Source organism: Saccoglossus kowalevskii, chromosome 13 (genome assembly GCF_978046115.1).
Source record: "Saccoglossus kowalevskii chromosome 13, keSacKowa6.1, whole genome shotgun sequence".
Taxonomy (NCBI): Eukaryota; Metazoa; Hemichordata; class Enteropneusta; family Harrimaniidae; genus Saccoglossus; species Saccoglossus kowalevskii.
The window spans coordinates 26,165,178-26,190,570 of NC_140653.1; the positions used below are offsets into that span (position 1 = coordinate 26,165,178).

Genomic DNA, 25,393 nt, shown 5'->3' on the forward strand with positions numbered 1-25,393 from the left:
AACAAAATTACAATAAAGTTAATTGAACCCATGTCTGTTCTACAATCCCCGACATTTCAAGACGCTTTACATATGCGTCTTTATATCACAAACACATTTTAACTAACATCTGAAACTACCAGAAATATTTAAATTAATTTGATTTTGTAAAGTCACCAATATCTTGAGACAGTTGGCCCTGATGTCAACATTTTTACTACATAGTATGGGGATACCAGTATATTAAATAATTTTAGTGCAATAATTTTTTATATGTACCATGTTTAAAACCAACACACAACTAAGTTGTGGAATGGTGAATAGTGTGATTTTGATGCTTTTTTAGCCTTAAAATGGCTGCCATTCGGCCATCTTGAATTGGATCAAAAAACAAACGCATGTACAAATATCAGATATGTTCGAAATTTGAACTTCGTCGATCCAACCATGTGCGAGCTACAGCTGGATACAAAACAACAGTCAATCCACAAGTCTCTGTTTTCAGACTTCATCTAAACGAGAACTAATTAATTATCAACACATGCTTTAAAGTAGTCAAAGACAACAATGAAGTTTAATAAATATTTGGTTTTATTACCTCACATAAGTTACCAAGAATTCAACATGGGAAATGTTGCAATATTCAGAAAAATGTAATCGACAAATCCAAATAAATAAGCAGTACAAATAGCAATGTATGAACACATGATTTGTAGAAAGCAATCTCATTGGCTGAGTAATATATATATTTAACTTGCAAGATTTTGGCACTGCAACAAGTACAAATCAGAAATAAGCCAAGTTTTTTTTCCTCAAAAAACATTCAAGAAAACCGATTGGTTGATCACCAGTGACCTTTGAGCACACCCCTGAGTACATATGAAGCACCATTTTGGAATAAAAACTGCATTTAAAATAAAACAAAGAATATAAATAATTATATATATATATATAAATATGAATGGATAACACAACATATACAGATTAAAATAGATGCATAAAATAAAAATTGATAATACACTTAATATCTGTAGAGGCTAAAATAAGAACTGAATTTTATACACAAAAATTGTGTTTAAATTTAATTGTAATTTTCGTATTGAATGTTATGGCCAATTTTGTTTTGTTCAATAAAATTAGTTTGATGTTACATAGCATATACCCTATAGCGTTGATGCAGAGTATATCCAGTAGCCATGTTAAATGCATACCTTATAAACAATCGATTTTTTACACACCACCACTGAGGGCGCTCTGCAACAATCCTAAATTCGGCTGGAATCTAGGATAAATATTTGTTGATGTAGTAAAGCAAATGAAATACAGTTTGTCAAATATCCATAGTGTATGGATTTCAAATTCATTATTTAACACTCTAAACTGAAAACAGTATGTAGGTCTATTATTCAAAATAGTGAAATGCACATTATGTTTTGTATGAACTTGAAACATTGGACACAAAATTCGTTTGTCTTCTTTCTCAAGCGAAAGTTGGAAAGGTGCCATTTTGTTATTTATTAATTTATGATTTTCATGGCAATTTCAAATAAGGAAAATGTGACAATAAAAAAAATGAATAATATATTTTAGATATTGTACTGTAAAATTAGTCATTCGCTGCAATTAAACATGATATGTATGCACTATAATTAATAATTTTCTTTTAAGGATGGTCAGTACAGATTCACTTTTGATAGGGCTCACAATCCCTGGTAGTTCAAATATACCGGTAGGCTCATACATAGGTGAGCATAATGGGAATTTGGAGTAACTCAATTTGAAGTAAGTAAATGTTTTATTTTTGAGATATCAAAAATGGTTGCCTACTGTCAAATAGCTTAATTGCATGATGGGTAATGTTGATGAGATAATTGCATGATGGGTAATGTTGATGAGATAATTGCATGATGGGTAGTGCGATATCGATGAAAATCTTATAATTTTAATGAGAGAAAAATGTTGAAAGTTCCAGTCTTCTGTTTACAGATAATTTATGAAGATAATTAAACATGAACTAACATGTAAAAGGAAAATAAACATAAAATACACAGGTAATAAAAGTAACGAACATTTGCACTATTCGCTCATATATACACATAATATAAAATATTACAAATATTTAAAAACTTTTGTAGAAAAAAACATCGTAATCTTTTCTGTACAAAATTTAATGTGCAGTTTTTGTAAAAAAATGTACAATTTTCCGTACCACGTGGCACATACATCCACGATTCCACTCATAGCTGTTTGAACTTTTACATATTAAAAAACAAATAAAGAACATTTTGAATATCTTATTTTGTAAAGCTATTTTGAAAACTTATGATTTAGATTGCTATTTGGGGAAAAAACATAATTCTTAATTTTAGCCAGAATTAATTTTCACTGAACAGACATTTTGGCTGTTTTGTACAGAGTTTATTTTAGTTTAGTTTAATGTAAAATATATGGGGAAAAAGGGATTTTATTTGCAACAATTTAGTGAAAATAGCGAAAGTAAATTCCAATTGAAAATAAAGAACTTTACAGTATATTAAAAATCAGACTTTTATATCATCTTTTCATAATTTCGGAATATGTCTGTGGTTGCGCATGATTTTCCAGACAAAATCACAAATTATCAGTAATTGAGTCCACTTTATCATGAATGGTGAAAATAATGTATGAAACAACTTTGATTTTGATTATAATAATTCTGAAGTGGCAATCATGGCACATCCATCTAACAACCCCTCTCAACAGCAATATAAGATTATATTAATCTCAACCCAACTGTTCATACATTTCAACTGTTTAGTCTGTGAAAATCGAAGTACATTTTTAAACGTGAACCTTGAGTATTGATTTCTCGCATTAATTTTGAAATATTAATAAATGTTTAAAACTGAAGTGTATTTCAGGTAGGCTAAATAAGACTTCATACCGGTTATCACCTGATATATATATATATATACATACGAGTTTCAAACAAAATGCAACTGTCTGAACAATCACATGCAACCACATAATATATTTGATTAATACATGTATTTAGGCATTTCTCACCAAATTAAACTTGGCACTGCTGCACATTTCCAAGACATTAAATCCTGATAGTATGTTCACATCAATGTATTTGGTTCATTTCTCCTTAATTGAATCCAGAACTCTGAGACAAAATTAAAGTTGTTTTCTTTCCAACACGTCAATGACCTTCTCTTTGATTATCTCTCCACCATAGACAAAATGCTAAAAGTCAATTTTTATCAAAAACAAATACTATAACTCAAAAGTACTTTCTTTTTACAAAATATTAATTCAGACACTATTTGTCTGTGGAAGACACTCATGGTGGGAGTAATAAAACTGAATTCACTATTAATATATTTTTGTTCAACTGGAACTTTCTTCATCCTGGTCTGCTGTATTAAAGTTTTCAGTGATAAAGATGGTTGGCGTTCCCTTGTCCATCATATTTACAATTCAATAAAACTGTTCGGCGCAACATTGAATCGAGAAAAAGCAAAATAGAACTTTGCAGCATTTTTTTATAACAAATAGTAGCCCTTTTTTCAAAAATGTGGTGACACTTCAGCACAGGACCAGCTGCCTTTCATACAACTTATCAGGTAAAAAACAGAGAAAGTTTCAGTTAGGAGAACAAAATAAATTCACAGTTGGTGAAAACAAACCCCAAAACAAATCTTTCAAATTAACACAAGTTTATCAAAATTTGTAAAAAATATATTTTCATTCTATCATACATTTTTATCTATATTTAGGGTTTTTAAAATTCCAATCTGTTATTTGAAAAAAAAAATGAAATTACTATGTTTGTTGGCCACTTTAATAATATAAATCATGATTTGTCTTACTATTCCAAGATATGTTTATTTGTATTTAATAAAAAGGTACTAAAAAACTTTATAATTATATATGCTAATACGCTCACTTGCTGCCATTTCAACAGAATGCAGCTACAGCGTATAAGAGTCTGAAATCACTCACAGATGGATAAATCAAAATGGCCACTAAAAGGTCAGTAAACTTCTTGCGAGTTTCTGTGTTGCATGATATTATTGAATCAGTTATGGAATCAATCATGCGTCTTGAACAAACAAGTTGCTGACATCATCAAAACAAAATATCAAATGCACGAGAAATCATCACAACTGATTTATTTGCGACGTTAATACCAAGTTAAACCCTTAATGAAATTGCATATATTTTCAGGTTTTTTCAGGTTTTGGACTAAATTGGCAGAACTTAAGAAATAAATAAAGCTTGAATATGAGCGCAGTCGAAGAACGTCAGAGATATGGCTCCCAGAATTGCAGAAATGCTGGATTTTGGTGAGCATTGACGTCCCATAGTGACCAATGTTTTTACCAAGTTTGAACGAAACATCCATACATGATCAAAATCTGGTTCCAGAATGGCAGAAATGCTTGATTTTGATGAACTACATTAAAATCTACATCTTGAGTTGAATTGTCAAATGAATACATGTGCATATGTGTGACATTATGTATGATGTACCAGTATATCTAATGTTTTAAAATGTTTGGTCAGAGAATGTCGGAGCTATAGCTCTGAACCAAATTTGTTAAAACAAAATGGCCAGCAGTCAGCCATTTTGAATTTGATCTTAAAAAAGAAATGATATGGTCCCATAACAAAATCGGTTCATACATAACCAAGATCCATTCTGGAATAGCAGCAACGCTTTATTTTAATGAATTTATAGCACAAAAATGGCCTCCATTTGGCCATCTTGAAACATGTGCATACGTCGCTTGATTTTAATTAATTTATAGCACAAAAATGGCCTCCATTTGGCCATTTTGAAACATGAGCATACGTCGCCCAAGATATGTTATGTATTTTAAATGTGAATGGACCAGGCATGTCAAAGTTACAGGTGGAGACACACACCTGGAGGTCAAAACGCAAGTCCCCATTTTTGGACTGCGTCAAAACATTAAATGACAACAATGAATAACTCTTAATGTCAAATTTATTATCTGGATGCCAGTGAACTTGCTGAATTACTCATCGGTGTATCATCCATTCCGTGCTGCTTTGGCATAAATTTAAACAAAGGAGCACTCTTGATGACGACTTGTACAGCATCCTGGCGGCCTAATTCAGAAAGTTTGCTAATAAGGATTCCAATGGTACTGTCAGCACGGCAACTCCACTCTTGCAAAATCCTATCAGTGGGGCTTTCTCCGTCACTAACGCAAGTTGTTGGATCTAAGTTGGGGAGCTGTTCTCCAAGGCCGAGAGACAACGCTAAAAGGCACCAATCACGGCCCATTGGATCAGGAGGGTCTAACAGCATACTGAGTTGGCGGCGTGTATGGGGATGTAAATGACTGAGGTGCAAATCGGCACCAAATGTAATACTCGAACCAAGCGTCTGACTTGTAAAACACAACAAATCTGTAAATGACTCCACAGAGTCGTCGTTTCTATTGTTAATTTCTGATTTATGATCCAGTAATGCACCGAAAATCTCTTGCGGCCCAAAAGCAGTAATCATAAGATTGTCGATGGGTTTTTTATCACTCAGCACTTTCAGTTGTGCTGCACTCAAAATGTACTTTGTTGTTAGAAGACCAGGGTACGACTCGGCGATAACCTGATCTACGAGATGACTTAGGTCTTCCATGAAGATGAAACATGCCTGTTTCGATTCATTCGGCCCTCGTACGCAAATGTATATTGATTCATTATTATCGGCGAATATAACTAATCCTTCCATATTGCCACCTATGCACTTAGCACCATATTGCCACAATGTTAACTCATTATCAAGTGTGTCGCTCTCTTGTTGAAAGTTACGACGCAAGCACAACTGTACCCGGGGAAAAAGTCCCGCAGGGAAAGCACCGTTGCAGTCAGCGAGTTCCATGCGAATTCCACCGTATACGTCATAGTTGCCATTCTCAGTGGATTCTTCCCACAGAGTAGGAGAGCTGGGTTCGGTCCGGATGAGGCTCGGGAATTCGCATGTGGAACCAATTCCCTGCACGCATATATCCAGTGCTTCTAAGAGTTGGATCAAATCATCCAAATCCTCGGAATTCTGAAATAACTGATGCATATACTGTAAACTATAGTTGCCCGTTGTTTGGTCGATGTGTTCGTAGGATAGTAGCCGAGCAATTACGCTGAAACACAGCCACTTGACGTCTATGACGATCACTTCCCTGAGGACTTCGCCATCGAAACATTGCACCTTGGATGAAATGGATAACATTATCAATATGCATATTTCGAAAAATCCCCACGAAAATACTTGTATATTACAGACAAGTGTTGACAAATATCAAACTCTTAAATGGGAGATCGTAGAAAAACTGAATATTTTTATTTTTATATTTGTGACTTGTTATCTTCAAGATAATGAACCCAATTTGTTTTATTAGTTTTCCTGTAGAATTTTTCTTCTCCCTCCTCCTGAGTCTTGAATAATCAAACCCGTACAAGAGCAAAACCCCCAAAATAGAAATTAAAAAAACATTGATTACACTAAAATTTAATTTTAATTGATTTTGATATTTAATGCATATACTTTCTTGCGTTTCTAATCACACAGATGTACAAACAGTGGATTATTAAATCATTTTTTTCTTTTGTTAATGAGAAAATTTACATAATCAGCCTATAAAGCAAAGAATGTTTTAAAACAAGTCCAAATATTGTGCAAGAATACCGATTTATCAAATTTTCACAAAATATATACTGGTCTGTTACCATAGTTACATATGTACAGTAACTGGCACAGTGATTTACTAAATTAGATAATACATTATCATGAAGCGGTGGTTGCCATGCAGCCCACATTCAAACAATGCATTTTACACCCTATTGAATACAACCTGCGGAACCCATATCAAACACATCGCGTAGACCACCACCCGTTATTATTCATCAGGTCACGAATTGTAAATGCAAGCAAAATAGAAATAGAATTAAAATTCCAGAATCTACAATGGTGAGACTTACCTCTCCCATACATTGCAACTGATGTAGGATTTCATTGATATGACCTTCTCCAGCCAATGGGTTAATCTGTTTATGAACACATTCTACAAACTGTTGCCATGACATCACCGGAAATGATGAAAACGTCTTTCTCCATGTTGGCAGCATACTCAAGACAATGTCAAACAGTGAGGTTATGCATCCTTCTGCCTGCGAATCAGATAGCATGCAAGAATTCTGTTATAAAATTGCAAATAAATCAAAACAAATGCATTTATTTTATAATGAATCATCAAAACATGACTAAATTGGTGCTTTTTAATCCCATCAAACACAAATGGTAGCTAAGGTAACTTTTTATAAAAACAAGCAGCCTATCGGCTGAGATAGCTCCGCTGTTAGCAATGCACATTTCAATTAAAGAACTGAAGATATCATTAGAAAATGAACAATATGAATAGTATCAAAGCAATTGCGATTTTCAACAAAAATTCAAAAATATCATTTTTTACCAAAAATGACAAAAATAATCATTAAAATTAGATAATTGAAGATATCATCACAAAATGAACAAATCTGATATAGGTCCACATGTAGGACCTATATATGTAATATCAAAGCAATCAGACAGAAGTCAAAAATATCATCATGAAATGAACAAATCTAAGAGAGGTCTACCCAAGGTACATATACACCAGGTATCAAAGCATTCAGACTTGTGGTTTCCAAGAAGTCAAAAAAGTAAAAAGTTGGCGCAGACGACGGGCAATCACTCATATGATAAGCTCCGCTCGACAAAAAGAAGCTAAAAAAGAAAATATATCATTTTTTCCATATTTTCTTACAATTTTGTGATCAAGACGGAAGCCAATATGGAATCATATCCATTTGTAAAATGAATGACGAAATTATAGAAAAACACAACAAATTAAGCAAAACATTTTGAGAATCAATATTAAGTAAGTCAAATCTGTAGAGAATTAAACATATTTATCATTTTAAAGCTTGGAGGGAAATGTGGGAGGGAGATGTCATCAGCAATAATTGAAAATATCATTCAATATCATTCCAAAAGCCAAGTGCCAGCATGTCTAAAATGAATGTACCACACTCACCTTGATAATGGCATTCTTTACGTTGGCGAGGTATGTGCGCAACAGTTTCATCTCTCTTGATGATGAAGCGTGAGCGTCCACAACAAACATCATTTCGCAGATATCAAACTGTTTACCGTAGATCTTCTTAACCTGATACAAAACGACGTTTCCCTCTCCACTCACGTATTCCCCTGTCGCAGTTCGCGGGCAATTGACAACATCGGCATGTGTCCCAATAATGATCACTTTCATTTGAGACAAGAATTTACCGCAATATCCTGAAAATGTCAAAAGAATAAATGTCATATTTGATTGATGTGCTAAAATGGAAAAATTCGGCAATGTTTAAGACATCGCTAACCCTCATTGTCTTCTCAACGTAGACTTGAAGCGTACAGTCTTTGCATAATGTTCGAAATGGTGCCACGCAAACTAATATACAACATGTATAAATTGTTTGATTAAACAAAATTGACGAGGCACTTATTTTCTTTCGTATTTTGTAACTTACCGATTGGTTCTGTTAATGGCAGTCTAGACTTCAGCAAGTTCATCCAATAGCACACCTGGTTGTACTTGACCTCGTACGGGTCCTCCAGATTAATTGCAATGCCGTAGATGGCACTGGGATCCCCGACGAAATGAGTGTACGCTGTGTGGTATTGTTCACGTCCACCAAACTCCCACACACTGAGCTCTCCCGAACCTGCATGTAATAAATGAGAATATGAAAAAAATAAATGGCGAACCCATGTAATAAAGAGCGTGTAAAACATACCAAAGTGCACTGAAGAGAAAGTTTGATAACAGGGACAGGACAATGATGACATTGAGCATTTTTGCCACAGATACTTTTCCCTTAAAATACAGTACAGGCAATGAACTCTAGATTTTTTTTATTCATTTGAAAAAGAGAGTCAGACCAATCAAAGACCAGCTTGTTTGTTGGCAGGTTTGTTCAACTTATCAAATTCTATTTTGTATCTATACTTTGACTCAACTGGGAAAAATAAGATTATTGTAGAATACAGAAAGATTGTTAAAATAAATAACAATATCACCAGTAATGTTACAGTGTCTTCTATTGGTAGGACACTGCCCTCTATAGTTAACAACTGATTCTCACCTGGTATATTTAGCACCTGTACATCGATTCCTTTAGTACTTATGTAATCCACCGAGTTATTATTAGAACTAACTCTTCTTTGCTCACTGGCCGGTCGCTGACCTCCTTTATTGATGTATTTTTTGGGTGATGATCGTCCAATCATGGAAAGGTTGCTCTTGGAGAGTCGAAACAATCCCCTGAAATACCCGCACTTTAATGTGTCTATCAGCGTGGTTTTACCAGTTCCCGAATGTCCAAGTAGCATAAGCTTGACTCGATTTATATACGATGGGGTAGCCGCAAGCTGTTGTACGTACAAATCTCTTGATTTCTCCTGTAAAGTTTCAGACAAATATTCATGATTAAAAAAAACAAAACAGGAAGTGTAGTTTGTTAAACACCACTATTTTGTAACCATGGCAAAACTTTACCAAACCCTTGCTTTAAACCACAGGTGTTTATACTTACAGTTCGTAGCTTCGACAAAAGTTGTGAAATTTCTTCTTGTTGTTCGATAACCGTGACTTGCTCAGCTGTTAAACCATCCTATTAACATAGAAAAACGTCATTACTTCACAAGTGAAACATGTAATAGGATTGAAACAATGAACAACATTGAAATTGGTAATTCTGAATTAATGCTGATAGAAAAATGTACCACAAATTACATAGCCTTTAATTTCCTTTAATTACCTCGTTCTTGGCTTCTATATTAGCTCCCACAAAGCACAGATATCGGACGGCCTCCAAATGGCCATGTCTTGCTGCTAACATCAACGGTGTGACACCATGCTGGAAATTACCACATAAAGCATAGTTATACAGTATGCAGGAACTGGACAATTAATAAAGTTAATTATTTATTATGTGGTAAAAAAATTATTAAATATATCATCCATTTCATCAGAATGTAGTACATAATCTTCATTGCCTAGTCGGAAAATACTCAAAATTTGTATCTGCCAAAAATTTAAAACTTCAATTTAAAGCTTATTACAATCATATTTCTAAAAATTACCTTATTTGATAAATCCACATTACAACCACCTTGGTACAACATCTGTATGATTTGTATGTTACCATCTCGACATGCAGTATGAAAGGCAGTCTCACCATACTGAAAGGGAACATAGAGGGCGGTCATCATTTATTAAAGGAAGAACGACCCTCGGTTTCATAATTTGACATTTATATGATTCAGAACAATATATTTTGAAATAGCCTAAAAAATTCTATGTCAGCAATCCTTTCTAAAGTAAAAACTTCACGAATGTGATTCAAAATAGCAGTCATTTTAGACGTAAAAATGGTCAGACAGCAAATAATTTATTTTAGATAGATACATGTATTATTAAAATTGATTCTTAATCGATTCATTTCATGTTTTTTAATCATTAATTTATTCAGAGAATGAATAGCCTGAATGCATTTCAGTTTTGGTCTAAAATATTGAAAAAAATAATTAATAACACGTCTTGAGCAAAAGAAATTATTGTCTAAAAATAAATGCTTTTAGAATCAAAATGAAATGCATTATTTATGTTATTAACTTCATGGCACCATTCCATGAAATGGTTTAATTTCTGCAGGTTGAAATGTTAACAATTTGAGGGCATTTAAGAATGATATACAGAATATTTAAAATAATTATGAATACGAAATCTGAGCAAAAGATATTCCATCAAACAATTTGAATGAAAAAGAGCAGACAAAAATAAAAAACATGGACTTTGCAGTATTCTCATAGTATTAGGTTCTATTCGGCAGCCATTTTCAATTGGAAAGTGGTCGCAATGGAAAAATAAAATACAAGACTGCACAAAAATCAAAAACTTGTACAGTTAGCGCCACATGTTTTCTTTGAATTTTCAAAAGTCTGTCAGAGAATAAGTTGACAAATTGTCTGCAGATCCCAGAGTCGAAAGTAACAAGTTGTATCCAATTAATTTTTGTGAAATTTACTGTGAAAAAATTTCATGATTTTAAGACTCAGATAAAATTTACAATAAATTATCTCATGGTGTTTTACAGTAGTTCGGGGATTGAAAACTATGCTTCAAAAATAAATAAATAAAAAAAAAACATATTTATGAAGTGCCGATTAATGCATAATCACAAAACAAACACCCCTTCCACCAAATGGACCCAACCATATGTTAACACTGCATACACACACAAAAGGTTACTCCATTAAAAGTTTAAGGGGTGGTTACCTTATCTTGGATATCCAAGTTACACCTAGCATCACACAAATATTGTACTACATGATGGTGAGCACGCCGCACAGATAAATGCAATGCACACTGCCCATGCTTATCAGTTTCATCGAGCAAGGCCCCGGCTTCCGTTAGAAGATGAACTATTTCTAAATGGCCTCGCACGGCCGCACACAACAATGGTGTTTCACCGTCCTGAAGAAAAAGACACAGCACACCAAATTGGTTTCAGTTTCCACATTGCTTTACATGCAATATTATATAGCTTGAGAAACATTGGGCGAATCACTTTAACTTGTTTGTCGCCATTGGTAATTTTGTGTTCATCCACCAAATGATAATAGTCCTTTACAAAACTTTTTGATCACAATTCCTATTTTCTTCCAACCAAAATAATTAAAAGTTTTCAATATAAGATTTGTTTTTAATTAGTTCAAAATTTCCATCAGGTTTCAAAAATTGAACGAAAAAAGTAAACTAATTTTAAAGCAAGTTTCAGTTGGCGTCAAAAGGGTGAAGTGATGATGAAGAGCATGATGCAAGCCAGTTAAGAGCAGTATCAAAACAAATTATCATTCAACATGCATGTTAGATGCAAACACAAACTTAACGAGTGAATGAAAAATATGGTTGAAACTTTATCAAGCACACACACATGTAGCCCATTGCAGATGATAAAGATAACAATTTCTTCCATTTGTGAATAAGAACCTTGTATAATAGGTGAAAATGACAGGTGTATGTCTATAATGTCAATATAATAACCCAGTATATAGATGTGCTTCTAACAGAACAGATATGGTAATAATTATTTTTCAACAGTTTTCAACATGAACATGCATTTGAAATTGTATGAAATTGAAGAGTTTATTTAAGTAAGATTTGTAATTTTCATGGCAAGCTTCAGCAACTTTTCAATCTAAATTCAGAAAATATACCAATTTCAATTGAACATTTATTTTTCTACTGAACTCTGAAAAAAACATTCAGCTTTTTTTGGCTGAAATTTTGGGATATTTACGAAGCAAAAATAAATTTGTTATGTTACACAGCATCATCAGTGCAAAGACTGGTGCTTTGATGATTTTAATAATACCATTTTCCATAAACACAAAATAAACTTGCATAAATTTTTTTTCCATATTTTCGAAAAAGTTGATAAAGTCTGGTAGCCAGTACAAAACTACGTACATGCGGTTCAGAATTTACCAAGAAAGTCAAGATAAATACATAATTATGTGCAAAATGTTACCCAAAATTTTGGCGGGAAAAAAAAATAACATACATGCATGATGGATGATCATTCTTGGCACTCTTCAGACACAGAAGTGTACATATTGGTAAGTATTTTACTTAGCTCCTAAATCATAATTTTACTTCAATTTATTGATAAAATTAATACTTTTAGCAGAATAATAATCAATAATGTAAATATTATCAGATTATGAATTGGTTGTTAACAGCTGCAGTGATTGATTACAATGGGATCAAGTATGTAAATGATGTGTGATGCATTGTGGAAGGTTATGCAAATTGGCTTCCATATTTGGACGATACAGAATTTACGGTACCATATTTACTCTGTCAGAAGCATATATACTCCCAAAGAATCCCAAATTTGTACTGAACCCATCTATGCCAACCTTATCAACAGATCTTTTACTTTAATTTATTATTATGTGCATGCACTTTTAAATATGGGTTACTGAACAGTGTTGATAAGCAAATAAATACATGTAGATTGCATACTATATGGTACCTTGTTTTGTATGTTTGGTTTGCATGAGGCATTGCATAAAGACTGTACTATGCTGGTATAGCCGTGCCATGCAGCACAATGCAGCGTAGTTTCGCCGTCTTTGTCTTGTACGTCAGTGTCAACACCTAGACTACATAGCATCTCCACAGCATCAGCTTGACCGTATCGACCGGCGATGTGGAGCGGGGTCTCGCCAGACTGGAAGAAGGCAAATTGGAAGAGAGAAATTTATATATAAAATTCAACAGAAAGACAAACTCTGCCCTGCACAGCAACAAACTACATTAATTGTAGTTCTTTTTATCCTTAAATGCAATCAACAAGCGTAATTACTTTTTTTGAAAAGATGAACTTTTAGGAATTCCTTGAAAGCTGGAATGCACTATGCTATTCAAAGATTTACAAGTTACCAGTATAAGTTATTAAAGACATTCATTTGACAGTTTCAATAACTTTATCAACTAACTAAATTGAAAAAATATCCTTACTTTTTGGGAAGTTTTAATAACTTTTTTGACTAACTAAATTCCGAAAATACACCAATAAAATTTATATGCACACAATCTTTTCAATATATTTTGTTTCATACACTGAACTGGCATACAAACTTACCCTGTTTTGTTCGTTAGTTGGAACACAACTTTCATGTAAATATTTAATAGCTTTTGAATGTCCTTGCCTCGCTGCCCAATACACAGCGTTGTCACCATGCTTTAAAAAAATACAGAAATTAATGCATCAAGAAAACTTGCAGACGATCACAAAATCTCATGAAAAACACACTACTAAATGCAGAGGAATGAGTGTTGCATGTATTTTGCATTTTTGAGTAGAGTGATAACAAATTCACTTACTCCTGCTTTACAGAAGTAAACTTATACAAGAGTGCATATAATCTGAGGTGGCATCGTATTGGTCAATAACTTTGATGAGCACTTGGAGCACTTAGACTTATTGTACATACACTTTTGCAGTAACCTGGCTTTTGCCATTTATACACTCCCATAATGTTTTATTTTATTGAAAAGAGGCCAGAAAATAAACGAGACTACATGCAAGCATAACTTGAAATTGACGTCACATGAATATCCAAGCACACCCTTGTCTCATAACGCCCAGATAAAATCACTAGATCCCGGACGATTTTTTTTCTTATACATATTATTGCACCATTGTGAACATAAAATTCGTTTTATGCAATAAATGTATAGTCATGTAATTTACTAGAAAAACCTTTGTAGACTTTGTGAGTACACACAAATAACAATGAGTCATAGCTATACAGTGGGCACTATGCCAACAACTATTGGTTTAAGTGGAATGACCCCCACCCCTACTGACCCACTGCAAAATTACCTCATAAACACAGTTCATCAGAGCTATGTATGAACACCAAAACATGAAATATTAATTCTTGAGTCAACTATTAAATTTGTGATCAGGTCAAGTGAAAAAATTTTGTTAGATAAGTAATATAAAAATTTACACACGTATATGTTGTATGGTAAACCATATCAAACGACAGTGATTCAAGTGATGTCAGAAATCAAAAAAACAAACACGCATAATTTTTTCCACTACATATTTTTTTCAAAAGTTTTGATAATGTCCTACAGCCAATGAGAAAATATGCCTAATTATTCAATAATTTACGAAGAACTTAAAAAGTAAAGAATAAAATATGCAAAATTTTATTTATACCAAAATGTTGTCTATCGTAACCAGATGCAAATGACTTTGTTTAACTTCAGCTATTTCTAACACGATATCATTCGTTTTCTTAACCTTTTCATCACCAGTTCCTGCTTTTCATAAGAAATAGTTTATAGTCTGCTCTTTCCTTCAGAAAATTGGGACAAAAATAGCCAAATTTTTTGAGTAAAAATTGACTCAAATTTTGTCTGTTGGCTTCAAAATTAGGATCCATTCCCAGAAATATTGAAGAATATAAGAACAAAGTGCAGACAAATTTGGGCATACACAAGTTAATACACATTCTTACTGCCGGTATTCCAGTTCATTTTACTCCAAACAAACGTCAGCATTTCTGAAGTTCACGCATATTCAGAATCGTAGTCTGTGTCCATGCAGATAATCATCGGTATACCAAATTAAAACACACACACAACTCAAAATCATTATCTGGGTTCATACTTTTCAAATAAAGATAAAATTAAACCCAATTATGGGCACTGCTATGAAAAGTTATCTGCGTTAAGACATTCCGAATAATTTCTAAATAATTAATCGCAATTTCCCAAAGGATGAAGCTAAAAACGTTCAACTCATTGTACACGTATTACAAATGCTGATATCTTAATACACTGAACAGTAATATTTATCAGGTGATAGCAACCAAGTTTAAAAAGAACACTTCAGAGATATGGTGAAATCAAACTATACAACATTAAGAATTGTACTCTGTCGGCAGGTACATTGTACTATATTTTCTCTATCAGCAGCACATTAAAAAAAATGACAGAGGTGAGCTTTTGTTAAAATAGGATTTAATAATTCATCATACAATAAATTAATTTTTGGTTTACATGCACTTCAATTGGAAATGCAATGCAACGTAACAGAGCACATAATGGCTCAGTTAACTTGGGGATTTTGTGAAGACAATTTGATTCATAGTCAATTTTAACAGGAAACACTAGATGCATCATCAAAAATTTAATAAATTTTATAAATTTCCACAAAGCATAATGCATATCAAGTATCTAGGAATCAATATATCTCACCAAACAAAGATTATTTTTCATTGAATTCAGTGCATTATCGATATCAGAAAGCTAGACACGAATTTGTACAAGTCATTTTCATGGTAAATATGATTGCACGGCTCACGGTTTGAAAGAAGGAGTCATCGAAAATGATGAAGACAGACAGCAGATAGATAATTAATATTACACCCCCCTCCAACCATAACCCCCCGTAGCTTTTTATTTGTTAGTTTAAATTTGACTTAAAAATTTACAAAGCGTAAACTGGAATTTCACTCGTAAACAAAAACATCTGAATATATTGATTTTCACTTCAATGTTACACCCAATACTAAAGAGATATCCACTCTGTAAAAACACCCTCAGGGTTACTTAAACACTAACACACACAAAGTTAATTAGGAATTGGAGAAAGTGGAAGAGAATAATATCACATTTAATTGACAAAGATATCGTATTGTAATCTTACATACTTGTGAATGCATTTTTAATATATTTTTGAATTATTATACATCACGAGATGAATTCTAAATTCCAAGATCTCGATCAAATTATCTACTTTAATAGTTTTATTAAATTATTAAGTGGCTTTTTTTATCATTTCGTGCATTTATTAAAAAAATTGTAGAAATTAGGGGGTCTCATAATATATCACTTGGAAGGGGGGGGGTACCGTAATACAGTGTTGAGGGAGATGACTTAAAGTACTCACTTTGTCTTTAAAGCTCATGGTAGCACCTCTTTCTTTCAAGTATTGCAGTATTTCAAGATGGCCGTTACCAGCAGCCAAATGAATCGCCGTCTCACCATGCTGCAAGTACATAAGTTTATAGACAAGTATTTATGAGATGTATTATGAAGACCTGACGAGAAGCAAACTTTCACATTTTGTGAGTGTTTGAAAGTGATACTATCCTGTTCTTGTCAATCAAAAGTATGTCTAACTAATACAGAACACAGTGGACGTTATTGAAAAGGACATTACTGGACTCAACGTTGAAGTCAATTTTTTGTCAACTTCAACAAAATAAACAAGCACAATTTTTTTAAAATGTTCATCAAAACCTGCAACTAAAGAGAAATTAAGTCTATTTGTGGTTCAAAATTAACAAAAATTACAGAAAAATTCATAAAAATTGGCAAAAACTTGCACCAAAATGTCAACTAGAAAAAAATATGGGGGTCACTGTGTTATAACTATTATTAAAGTGAATATTTAATACCTTATTTTTTTGGTCAGGATCAAAACTAGTTAGTGATTCCACCAGCTCCTTGATACCAACAAAATTACCGTCTTCTATTGCATGAAACACCGCCATGAGTACGAAAGATTCCTCTTCATCAATTAGATCCGTACTGGATTTCTGAATTAAGAAAAACAATTTATACTAATAATGATATGTAAATTTATACAAACTTGAACCTTATCACATCTGAGACCCAGATAAAAGCCAGATGGATACTAGTAACTTGGGGATTAGGGGGAAAATGTTTGCAATGTTCTAATTGTTTACTTGTAAGACAAAGATACCATACCATAATGTTCTAAGCTTTTGCGGCTTTTAGCACCAACATCAACTGTCGTCACCTTTCACAAAATAAATATTGATTAACATCTATAGTCAATATGATAATTGATCCATTTGGTTCAAAATTATCAAAAAAAAAATATAGAAAAATAAATAAAATAGACAATATGTAGCATCAAAACTTTGACAGGAAAAAATTATGGCATTCAAAGTGTTCAAGGCTCAAAGCATTTTTTACATATTTTTTTGTAAATTCATAAATAATTTTATTCTAGTTTGGAGAAAATATTTGTGAAAAAAATATTCCAAACTTATTTTGTAAATGGCGACACCAATAGTCACTTTGCTATGCAAAGGATTAACACACGCCATAATAAAGAGCCGCAAACTAAACTTAATTTGTAGCGAAAGTTGCAATTAGGTGGGGCACATAGGGAATAAGACAATTGTGAGAGTCTATTTTATAAAGCTACCTCGCAGCTAGGCAGTCCAGTGAACCCTGGTTAAAGCAATATAAATAGACTGTAGCAATTTTAATGAGAAGGCATTACACATTTACACTTTATAGTTTTCCTGTTATAGATGGAAATAATTTAGTAGAATGTACATAAACACAGCCTCATTAAAAAAAAAAACAGTAGGCATTCTTGAAAAACCTGAATATATAAACCATATAATCCCACGATATTTTCTCTAAGGTTGTTGTTATCAGAAACAAGCGATTACTGCTAGAGTATAGTATCAATCCATGGTCTTTTTTAGCTCCATGATCAATCCCAGCTGTATGCTACTCTGGTCGTAATCAAGATTGTAAGCAGATGTCACCTGCATTTATCGTATGTTTATTTTCACAGTTCGAAAAGTGAAACTGTTGTTTAAAACTGGAACTATCGCTAAAACAACACTGAATACAAATATATCATTGCATACAACTTGTATGCTAATTTTGTTAATGCACGGTTGTTCTATTTCATGCAAACGATATGTGTACACTGTATGGTGATTCTGTGATCAATTTGCGAGGATTTTTAATTTCAACCATTTTTTTTTTAAATGACTGAATAATTATTCCAAAAATACACACAAGCTTGCCAAAATAAATCATTTTCATCACAAACTAATTATCTGTCCAGATACTAAACTTGAAGCTCCGAACAGTAACATATTTTGTGCTTCTCTTTGCAAACAGGTAATAACAAATACTTTTCATGGCACAAATATTGTCTGATTTCCAGACACATGAATAATTCAAAAGCTTTACAAATTATTATTTTTTACTTGATTATTCCATTCTTTTATTTTATGTTAAAAATTTGACAAGTCTTCAAGGTGTTCCAAACTTACTGAATCACTACATATATAGCTTAAAAAGCTAAATTCTAGCAACATTTTTGATAATTTTGGATCAAATAAACATAATTTCCCTATGTATCGATCAAGTTTTGAAAAAGTTATGAAAAGTTCACTTCATCGGTCAAAAGAATAAATTGGTGCATTGTGGGGGATTGATAAAAATGATCACAAGCTCTCATTTCTTAGCCATACAATATTGTGGAACTCCCATGGTGCTTCTGACTTTACATGTACATGTACATTGAAAGCGCACACAGTTGTGAAAGCTAAAAGAATGTTAACATCTTTATTTCTAAGTTGAGAGAAAGTCCTTCAACATTTTTTCGACACCACTGCATGACTGTTGTTTTGAAATTCTAAATATTTAAGTTTATGGAGAATTTTTAAATAATTCTTTGCTCACCAATGGATCATTGCCTTAGCAACTTCCAACTAGTACATTCACATATCTATGCATGATATAACTTTGATATTCCAATATGGCCTTGATATTCCGATGATTAAATCCAACATGTGCTAAATGGTTAACGACATGTTTGATATACTCAAAAATATAACAAGAATAACGAGAAGTGGAAGTGTTCCAATTCTTGGTTCAGTGAGGCACACATTTAATCATGATTATTTTAAGATAATAAGCTTCAATAATAAATTTACATCAATCTGGTGTTGAATCCTCAATACCCATGCAGCCTATGTGATTTAATAAGCTCCTATGTACAAATATAGAAGGATTTTTTTTTTTTTGCAATTCATAATGACTTTCAAAGTTGCCCATAGCAACACAGTTTATTTCTTCTGTCTGGAGTCTGTCTCGTTTTATTATGTAACATATATTAATCTGTTTTTCTTGTTTAATTAAGCAAATAATCTTTCAGACACATTTATTTTAAATGAATAATCTAACTAAAGCACTTATGTTGCATTATTTCCATATCATCTACATTATTTTACATGATGTTGACACTGTTTCCTACTAAATTTTATCTAAAGTTTACAGACCCTCCTTAATATTTTTGCCATATAACGTGTATGCGCATACTCAGGAAATTCAAGTATCATCCAGCAGTGAATAAGAAAATAGACAAAAAATTAAGTATCATTACAGATCTACACAACAAAATTAACTAAGAGCCGTCATCTCACAAGTAGTTAATTTAATTTTTAGTTACTTGAATAAAGCACATCATTTTGATTTGAGTCTTTAACTCCAGGGGTAACCCATTCGGTGTTCTACAGTATGAAATGAACCTTGTTTTGGGGAAGATGGCTGAATTGCAAAAATGCCAGGGAGAAACTAATCGACCGTAATACAATTGTTTTTCTGTCAGTTTAAAAATCATAAATCTGAACATTCACAAATTTTATTATTATTTTTTTTATATGAGCATACATGTAGTCTACCTATTCCCAAGAATCAATGAGGGAAAATGGTCGCAAAGATTGGTATTCAACTTTCAAGGTGATTTATCATTTTTACTATACCAATTATAATTTAACTTTGGAGGGGGGGGGGGGGGGGGGTTATGAGTATGTACCATATCTGTCAGCAGTTACAAGAATTAACACACAATTGCACTGACAGTTGTAAACAATTTATAAACAAGAAGGTTACTGGGTAGGTACATCCATTAAAGTGATAAATTATAACAGGAGGGCAAGACCTTGGCAAAACAAAATCAATTCAACAAGACTCAGTCTCCCACTCTATAAATAAAACAAACAATAGGGGGGGAGGAAGCCATGTATGAAATGTACATGTAATAACAACACTGAGTAGTGAAATTTAACAGGATGTCTGTTTTGAGAAGATAAAGAACAAATCTGTTAAAACAAGGACTATGCAGTTGTTGTAATAAACATTTTTGAAGTAAAGAGGGGGAGAGAGAGGGCATATTTAAAAATTATATACGTATAAACAAGTTTTCAACAGCTTGTGTCAATAACAGCATAGGCTGGGTTTAATGTACAATGTCTGACATCAAGGTATCATTGTCCCGGCTTTTGAACACATGTCAGAAATACTCGTTTTTTTTTTTAACAAAAGCATCCAGGCTTGTAGAATCATGCCGTAACCATGTAGGGGAACAATAATATGATAACTAAAGCCGTCCGTTAAAACATGGATGCACTCCAAGAAGAGAATTCACAACATTTTTATACTACAAAACCCACCATAGATTTAAAACCTATTGAGCGGAATAGGTTGATTAAACCTGTCAAAATTGAAAATGTTAGAAATATTAAGTGTTTTTTTATATCATACCTCTTCAGAAATTCTGCTGCTCATCAGTGCTGCCATTGTCTCTACTTCATGGGACAGACGAACTTTTGACCTCAAGGCAGCTCATTTGCATATTAAAAGCTGTCTAACTTGTTTACAGCATCAAGACTCCTCAGGTGAATTACAATTATTTGCATAGTTTATTCGCATAAACTGTTATGGCTGCCTTGTAAAATTTCCTATTAAGCTGACAATGTCATTGAAACTATTTGCAGCTGCCACAGTTCAACTTAATAATTCTAATTATCTACTTTCACCATCTCCTTCCTCCCCCATAAAAAGTTTCCTTTAAATATAATACAGCTTATGGACAGATATTAGTTTTTAGAAACTTCTGTCACCTGTTGAAAAAAAATAAACCTGCTTAATTTTTTTTAATTTTTTTGTCAATTTTTCAAGATCTGCATAAAGTATGAGTACGAGTAATACAATTAACAAAAATTATAGAAAAAAAAATTACAAAAATATGCATTAAGTTGTTTCAAAATTTTGGAGGAAAAGCCTATGGTATTCAAAGAGTTATTATTCAAAGACACTAAAATCAAATTGAAACACATTTTTCAGGAAATATAACAAAACACAATGAATTTTAATTCTGAAGATAGCAAACCTTGTCCACAAATGGCCACAGAGTTCTTCTTGAGAGCAAGAAGACTTAGTTTCTAACCCCCCCCCCCCCCCCAATCAGTGTACTATTGCCGTCATGCTGTCATTATGTCCATTGTCATACCAACACAAGACTCTCTCACTGTCAATGAGATCTCGGCAGCCATTTTCATTTAAAGTGTACTTTTGATCAAGCAGATATTGTTTACAAGTTTTATCAAAGGTTTTTTTCAACATTTTGATTGGGAACTGAGAACCACGCAAACACTTTGTGAAATGTCTTCATATTAATATCATCAGGGTTTTGACAGGACCAGGTTGGTTTAACAGTAGATAATAACAGTTAATTTACCGCTTTGGAAACTGTAATAATGTGTATGATATTAATGTCTGCTTTAGTTTAGCAGTCGTGTATATATATATATATATATATATATATATATAAATTGATTCCTTAAAATTAATAAACCGCAACAATTTCTAACAACAAAATGTAACAGTTTTCAGTGTATCCATACCCATCTCCAATTCTCCCTTATTAAAAGCGCCTTCTCAATAGACGTGATTCTACGTGTGTTCATTTTGGTATTATTGAAACCAACATCACAAGGTCTTGTATTTATAGTTTTAAAATAAGGCCGGTATTTTATGTAAGCAATTGTTGTACAATTTCATTTTTTTCTCTGCCTCCATTCAACAAAACATGGTATGGACAATAATTGATTCATGTAATGTTGTAATTCACACGGAGTGACATGTAACAGGCTGTATCCATAATAATGAATAGAAATTAAATATTTTCTAAATTTATGGAATTTTATAGAATAGAATACAACAGCTGTAAATGAAACTAATAATAATTTTTTTGAATATTTTGACAATAGCTGAATGCCTTTTACTCAAAACGTTTTTTGTCCTCAGATTACATTATTATTGATGTATAAAACAGTAAATATTTTCAAGAGACCGGTCTAGTCAACAATAAAAGGTACTTTTGGGAAACACTGCATTGTGGGGGACATGTTAAATTAACATCCTACATTCTAGACTGTGTAGGCAGATCTCTTCGAGGTCATAGAGTGTAAAAGCATATTTTAAGAATATCCCTACACCCCCCCTCCCCCTGCCCACTTTTAAAATTAAATCTGGAAAAAATAAACAACTCTTAAAATTTTAAGATCAACTGATCAAGTAATGCAAATTAATTATATCCCTAAATTCGATTTGTTAACATGACAAGAAAAAAAAATTATTATAAAGAAAGTCAAATTTTATACACTGACAAAGGCAATTTTCCCGACTCGCAAGATCTGTGAAAATTTACCTCCAATTCACTGTCCCATCATTTCTGTTCATTACGAGATCCGCAGTGAACGGGGGAATCATCTAGCTATTACCGCCGGTAATTTAAAAGTAGTTTTATACATTGATTACAATGATTTGTAGCCCAGGATGTATTTCTTAACCTCAAGTTGGTAGAGAAATCAGGTTACTTGAGTACAACTGCACAGGGTGAAAAAAAGTGCAGTTTTAATTTGAACAGTGAACTTTTAAATAGTGAAAAAAAATATGAGAAAACATTACTACCCCGGTAGATCACAATTTTAGGAATTAGATTTTTTTGCACTGAAGGATGAAAATTGACTAATTTCTCTTTCTTCAGTTTCAAAAACAAAATTATATACTATCAAACTAAGAGTGTCATCTGGGTTGGGGGTGTGGGGTTGGGCTAAATGAAGAATTTGATAGAAAATGTGGTAGAAATCAATCAATACATCCTTTGATCAACATTATATTTGGGGAGGGGCATGTGACCATGGATATGCAAATTTCCTACATTTCCCCCCACAAGTCCAATTTACTGATGACAGACTTGAAGCAGAATCAATACATCAAAGCTGTCTGATTAATTTATAATCCATGGCGTGTTATGACCCATATAATACTTGACATCTGTTTTAAACACCATATGTACTAAACCTGCTGTTCAACCACCATGTTATTTTAACTAACCTCGTTACAGTGTGCTAATTTATGTATTTAACCCAATTCGCATGCAGTTCCCCGACACTTTGCGAACATTTTAATATTGACGATTTAAATCAAAATTCTCTTTGTTTTGGTAAAATGCAAATATATCCAACAAATCGTCAATATTGACCAACATATTCCACATGTTTCTATAAAATAAAAGTGGGCTTATATTAGATTTAACACTTTTCATACCATACATAAATCTGCATAAATATTTACATCAAACAATCTAACAATCCAAATATTTATTTTTAGACTGTTCATTGTGAAAATATTTCTGAATACATGAGTACCAAGACAAATCAGTCAGCTACAGGAGTGTTGCATTATTCCTTTGTATGCCGACATTACAAAATGCACATAATATTTTTTTCATATTTTATAACAATTTTGATCAAGTCCAATATGTAATGGAAAATGTTCTCTATTTGGGCAAAAATTAATAATAATAATATCTTTATTACACAACTGCACCATCGGTGGGTGCTGTATGGTAAAGAAACAGATCAGAAAAAACAAACACAAATAAATAAAAAACAACAAAAGTTTCAAAATTACAAAAAAAAAAAAACAAGCAGCCTCTCGCTGAGATAGCTATGCTGTTAGCAATGTACATTTCAAGAACTGAAGATATCATTAGACAAGCAGCCTCTCGGCTGAGATAGCTCCGCTGTTAGCAATGCACATTTCAATTAAAGAACAGAAGATATCATTAGAAAATGAACAATATGCATAGTATCAATGCAATGGGACTTGCTGTTTTCAAGAAGAATTCAAAAATATCATTTTTCACCATAATTGATTGTGGTTTTTAACAAGAAGAAAATATCACTTTTTACCAAAAATATTCACCAAAATTAGAAAATTAAAGATATCATCATGAAATGAACAAATTTGAGAATGGTCCACATGTAGTACCTATATATGTAATATCAAAGCAATTGGACTTGCGGTTTTTAACAAGAAGTCGAAAATAACACTTTTCACCAAAAATGACAAAAATATTCACCAAAATTAGAAAATTAAAGATATCATCATGAAATGAACAAATCTGAGAGAGGTCCACATGTAGTACCTATATATGTAACATCAAAGCAATTGGACTTGTGGTTTTCAACAAGAAGTCGAAAATATCACTTTTTACCAAAAATGACAGAAATATTCATCAAAATTAGAGAATTGAAGATATCATCATGAAATGAACAAATTTGAGAGTGGTCCAAATGTAGTACCTATATATGTAATATCAAAGCAATTGGACTTGTGGTTTTTAACAAGAAGTCGAAAATATCACTTTTTACCAAAAATGACAAAAATATTCACCAAAATTAGAGAATTAAAGATCTCATCACGAAATGAACAATCCTGAAAGAGGTCTGCCCAAGGTACAAGTATCAAAGCAAGAAGGTTTCTAATTTTTAAGAAGAAGACTGAAAAGTAAAAAGTTGACACGGATGCTGACAGATGCCGGACGCCGATGATAAGCTCCGCTCGGAAAAGTCAACAGCGGAGCTAAAAATGTATAAAATTGTGAAAAATGTATCAAAATTGTGATATTCAAATTTTTCAACTTCTGCTAAAAGTTAAAAAGCGATAATCGTCGCGCCACGCATGCACGAAATATGAAACTCATATGCACAGAGAATTGGCATTTTTTAGTCTTGTACAGATCAACTAGTACAAAAAAAAGAGAAAAGAGACATTACTGAGTATTAACTCTTAGATGACTG

At 32.7% G+C, this 25,393-nt stretch overlaps 1 protein-coding gene across 1 annotated transcript in view; it reads right to left on the minus strand.

Annotated features, from left to right (window-relative positions):
* Positions 1-552: 552 nt before the first annotated feature.
* LOC100375842 (death-associated protein kinase 1-like) overlaps positions 553-25,393 on the minus strand; it is an 88,419-nt gene continuing 63,578 nt past the window's right edge. Inside the window, exons 11-23 of the mRNA XM_085507144.1 lie at positions 17,081-17,221; positions 16,570-16,668; positions 13,744-13,842; positions 13,132-13,329; positions 11,370-11,567; positions 10,175-10,273; positions 9,850-9,948; positions 9,625-9,702; positions 9,175-9,490; positions 8,560-8,754; positions 8,067-8,326; positions 6,973-7,161; positions 553-6,202 (exon numbers count right to left, since the gene is read on the minus strand). Of these exons, the coding sequence (XP_085363270.1) occupies positions 4,979-6,202; positions 6,973-7,161; positions 8,067-8,326; positions 8,560-8,754; positions 9,175-9,490; positions 9,625-9,702; positions 9,850-9,948; positions 10,175-10,273; positions 11,370-11,567; positions 13,132-13,329; positions 13,744-13,842; positions 16,570-16,668; positions 17,081-17,221 (3,195 nt within the window). The 3' untranslated portion in view covers positions 553-4,978. The remainder of the gene's footprint in view (positions 6,203-6,972; positions 7,162-8,066; positions 8,327-8,559; positions 8,755-9,174; positions 9,491-9,624; positions 9,703-9,849; positions 9,949-10,174; positions 10,274-11,369; positions 11,568-13,131; positions 13,330-13,743; positions 13,843-16,569; positions 16,669-17,080; positions 17,222-25,393) is intronic.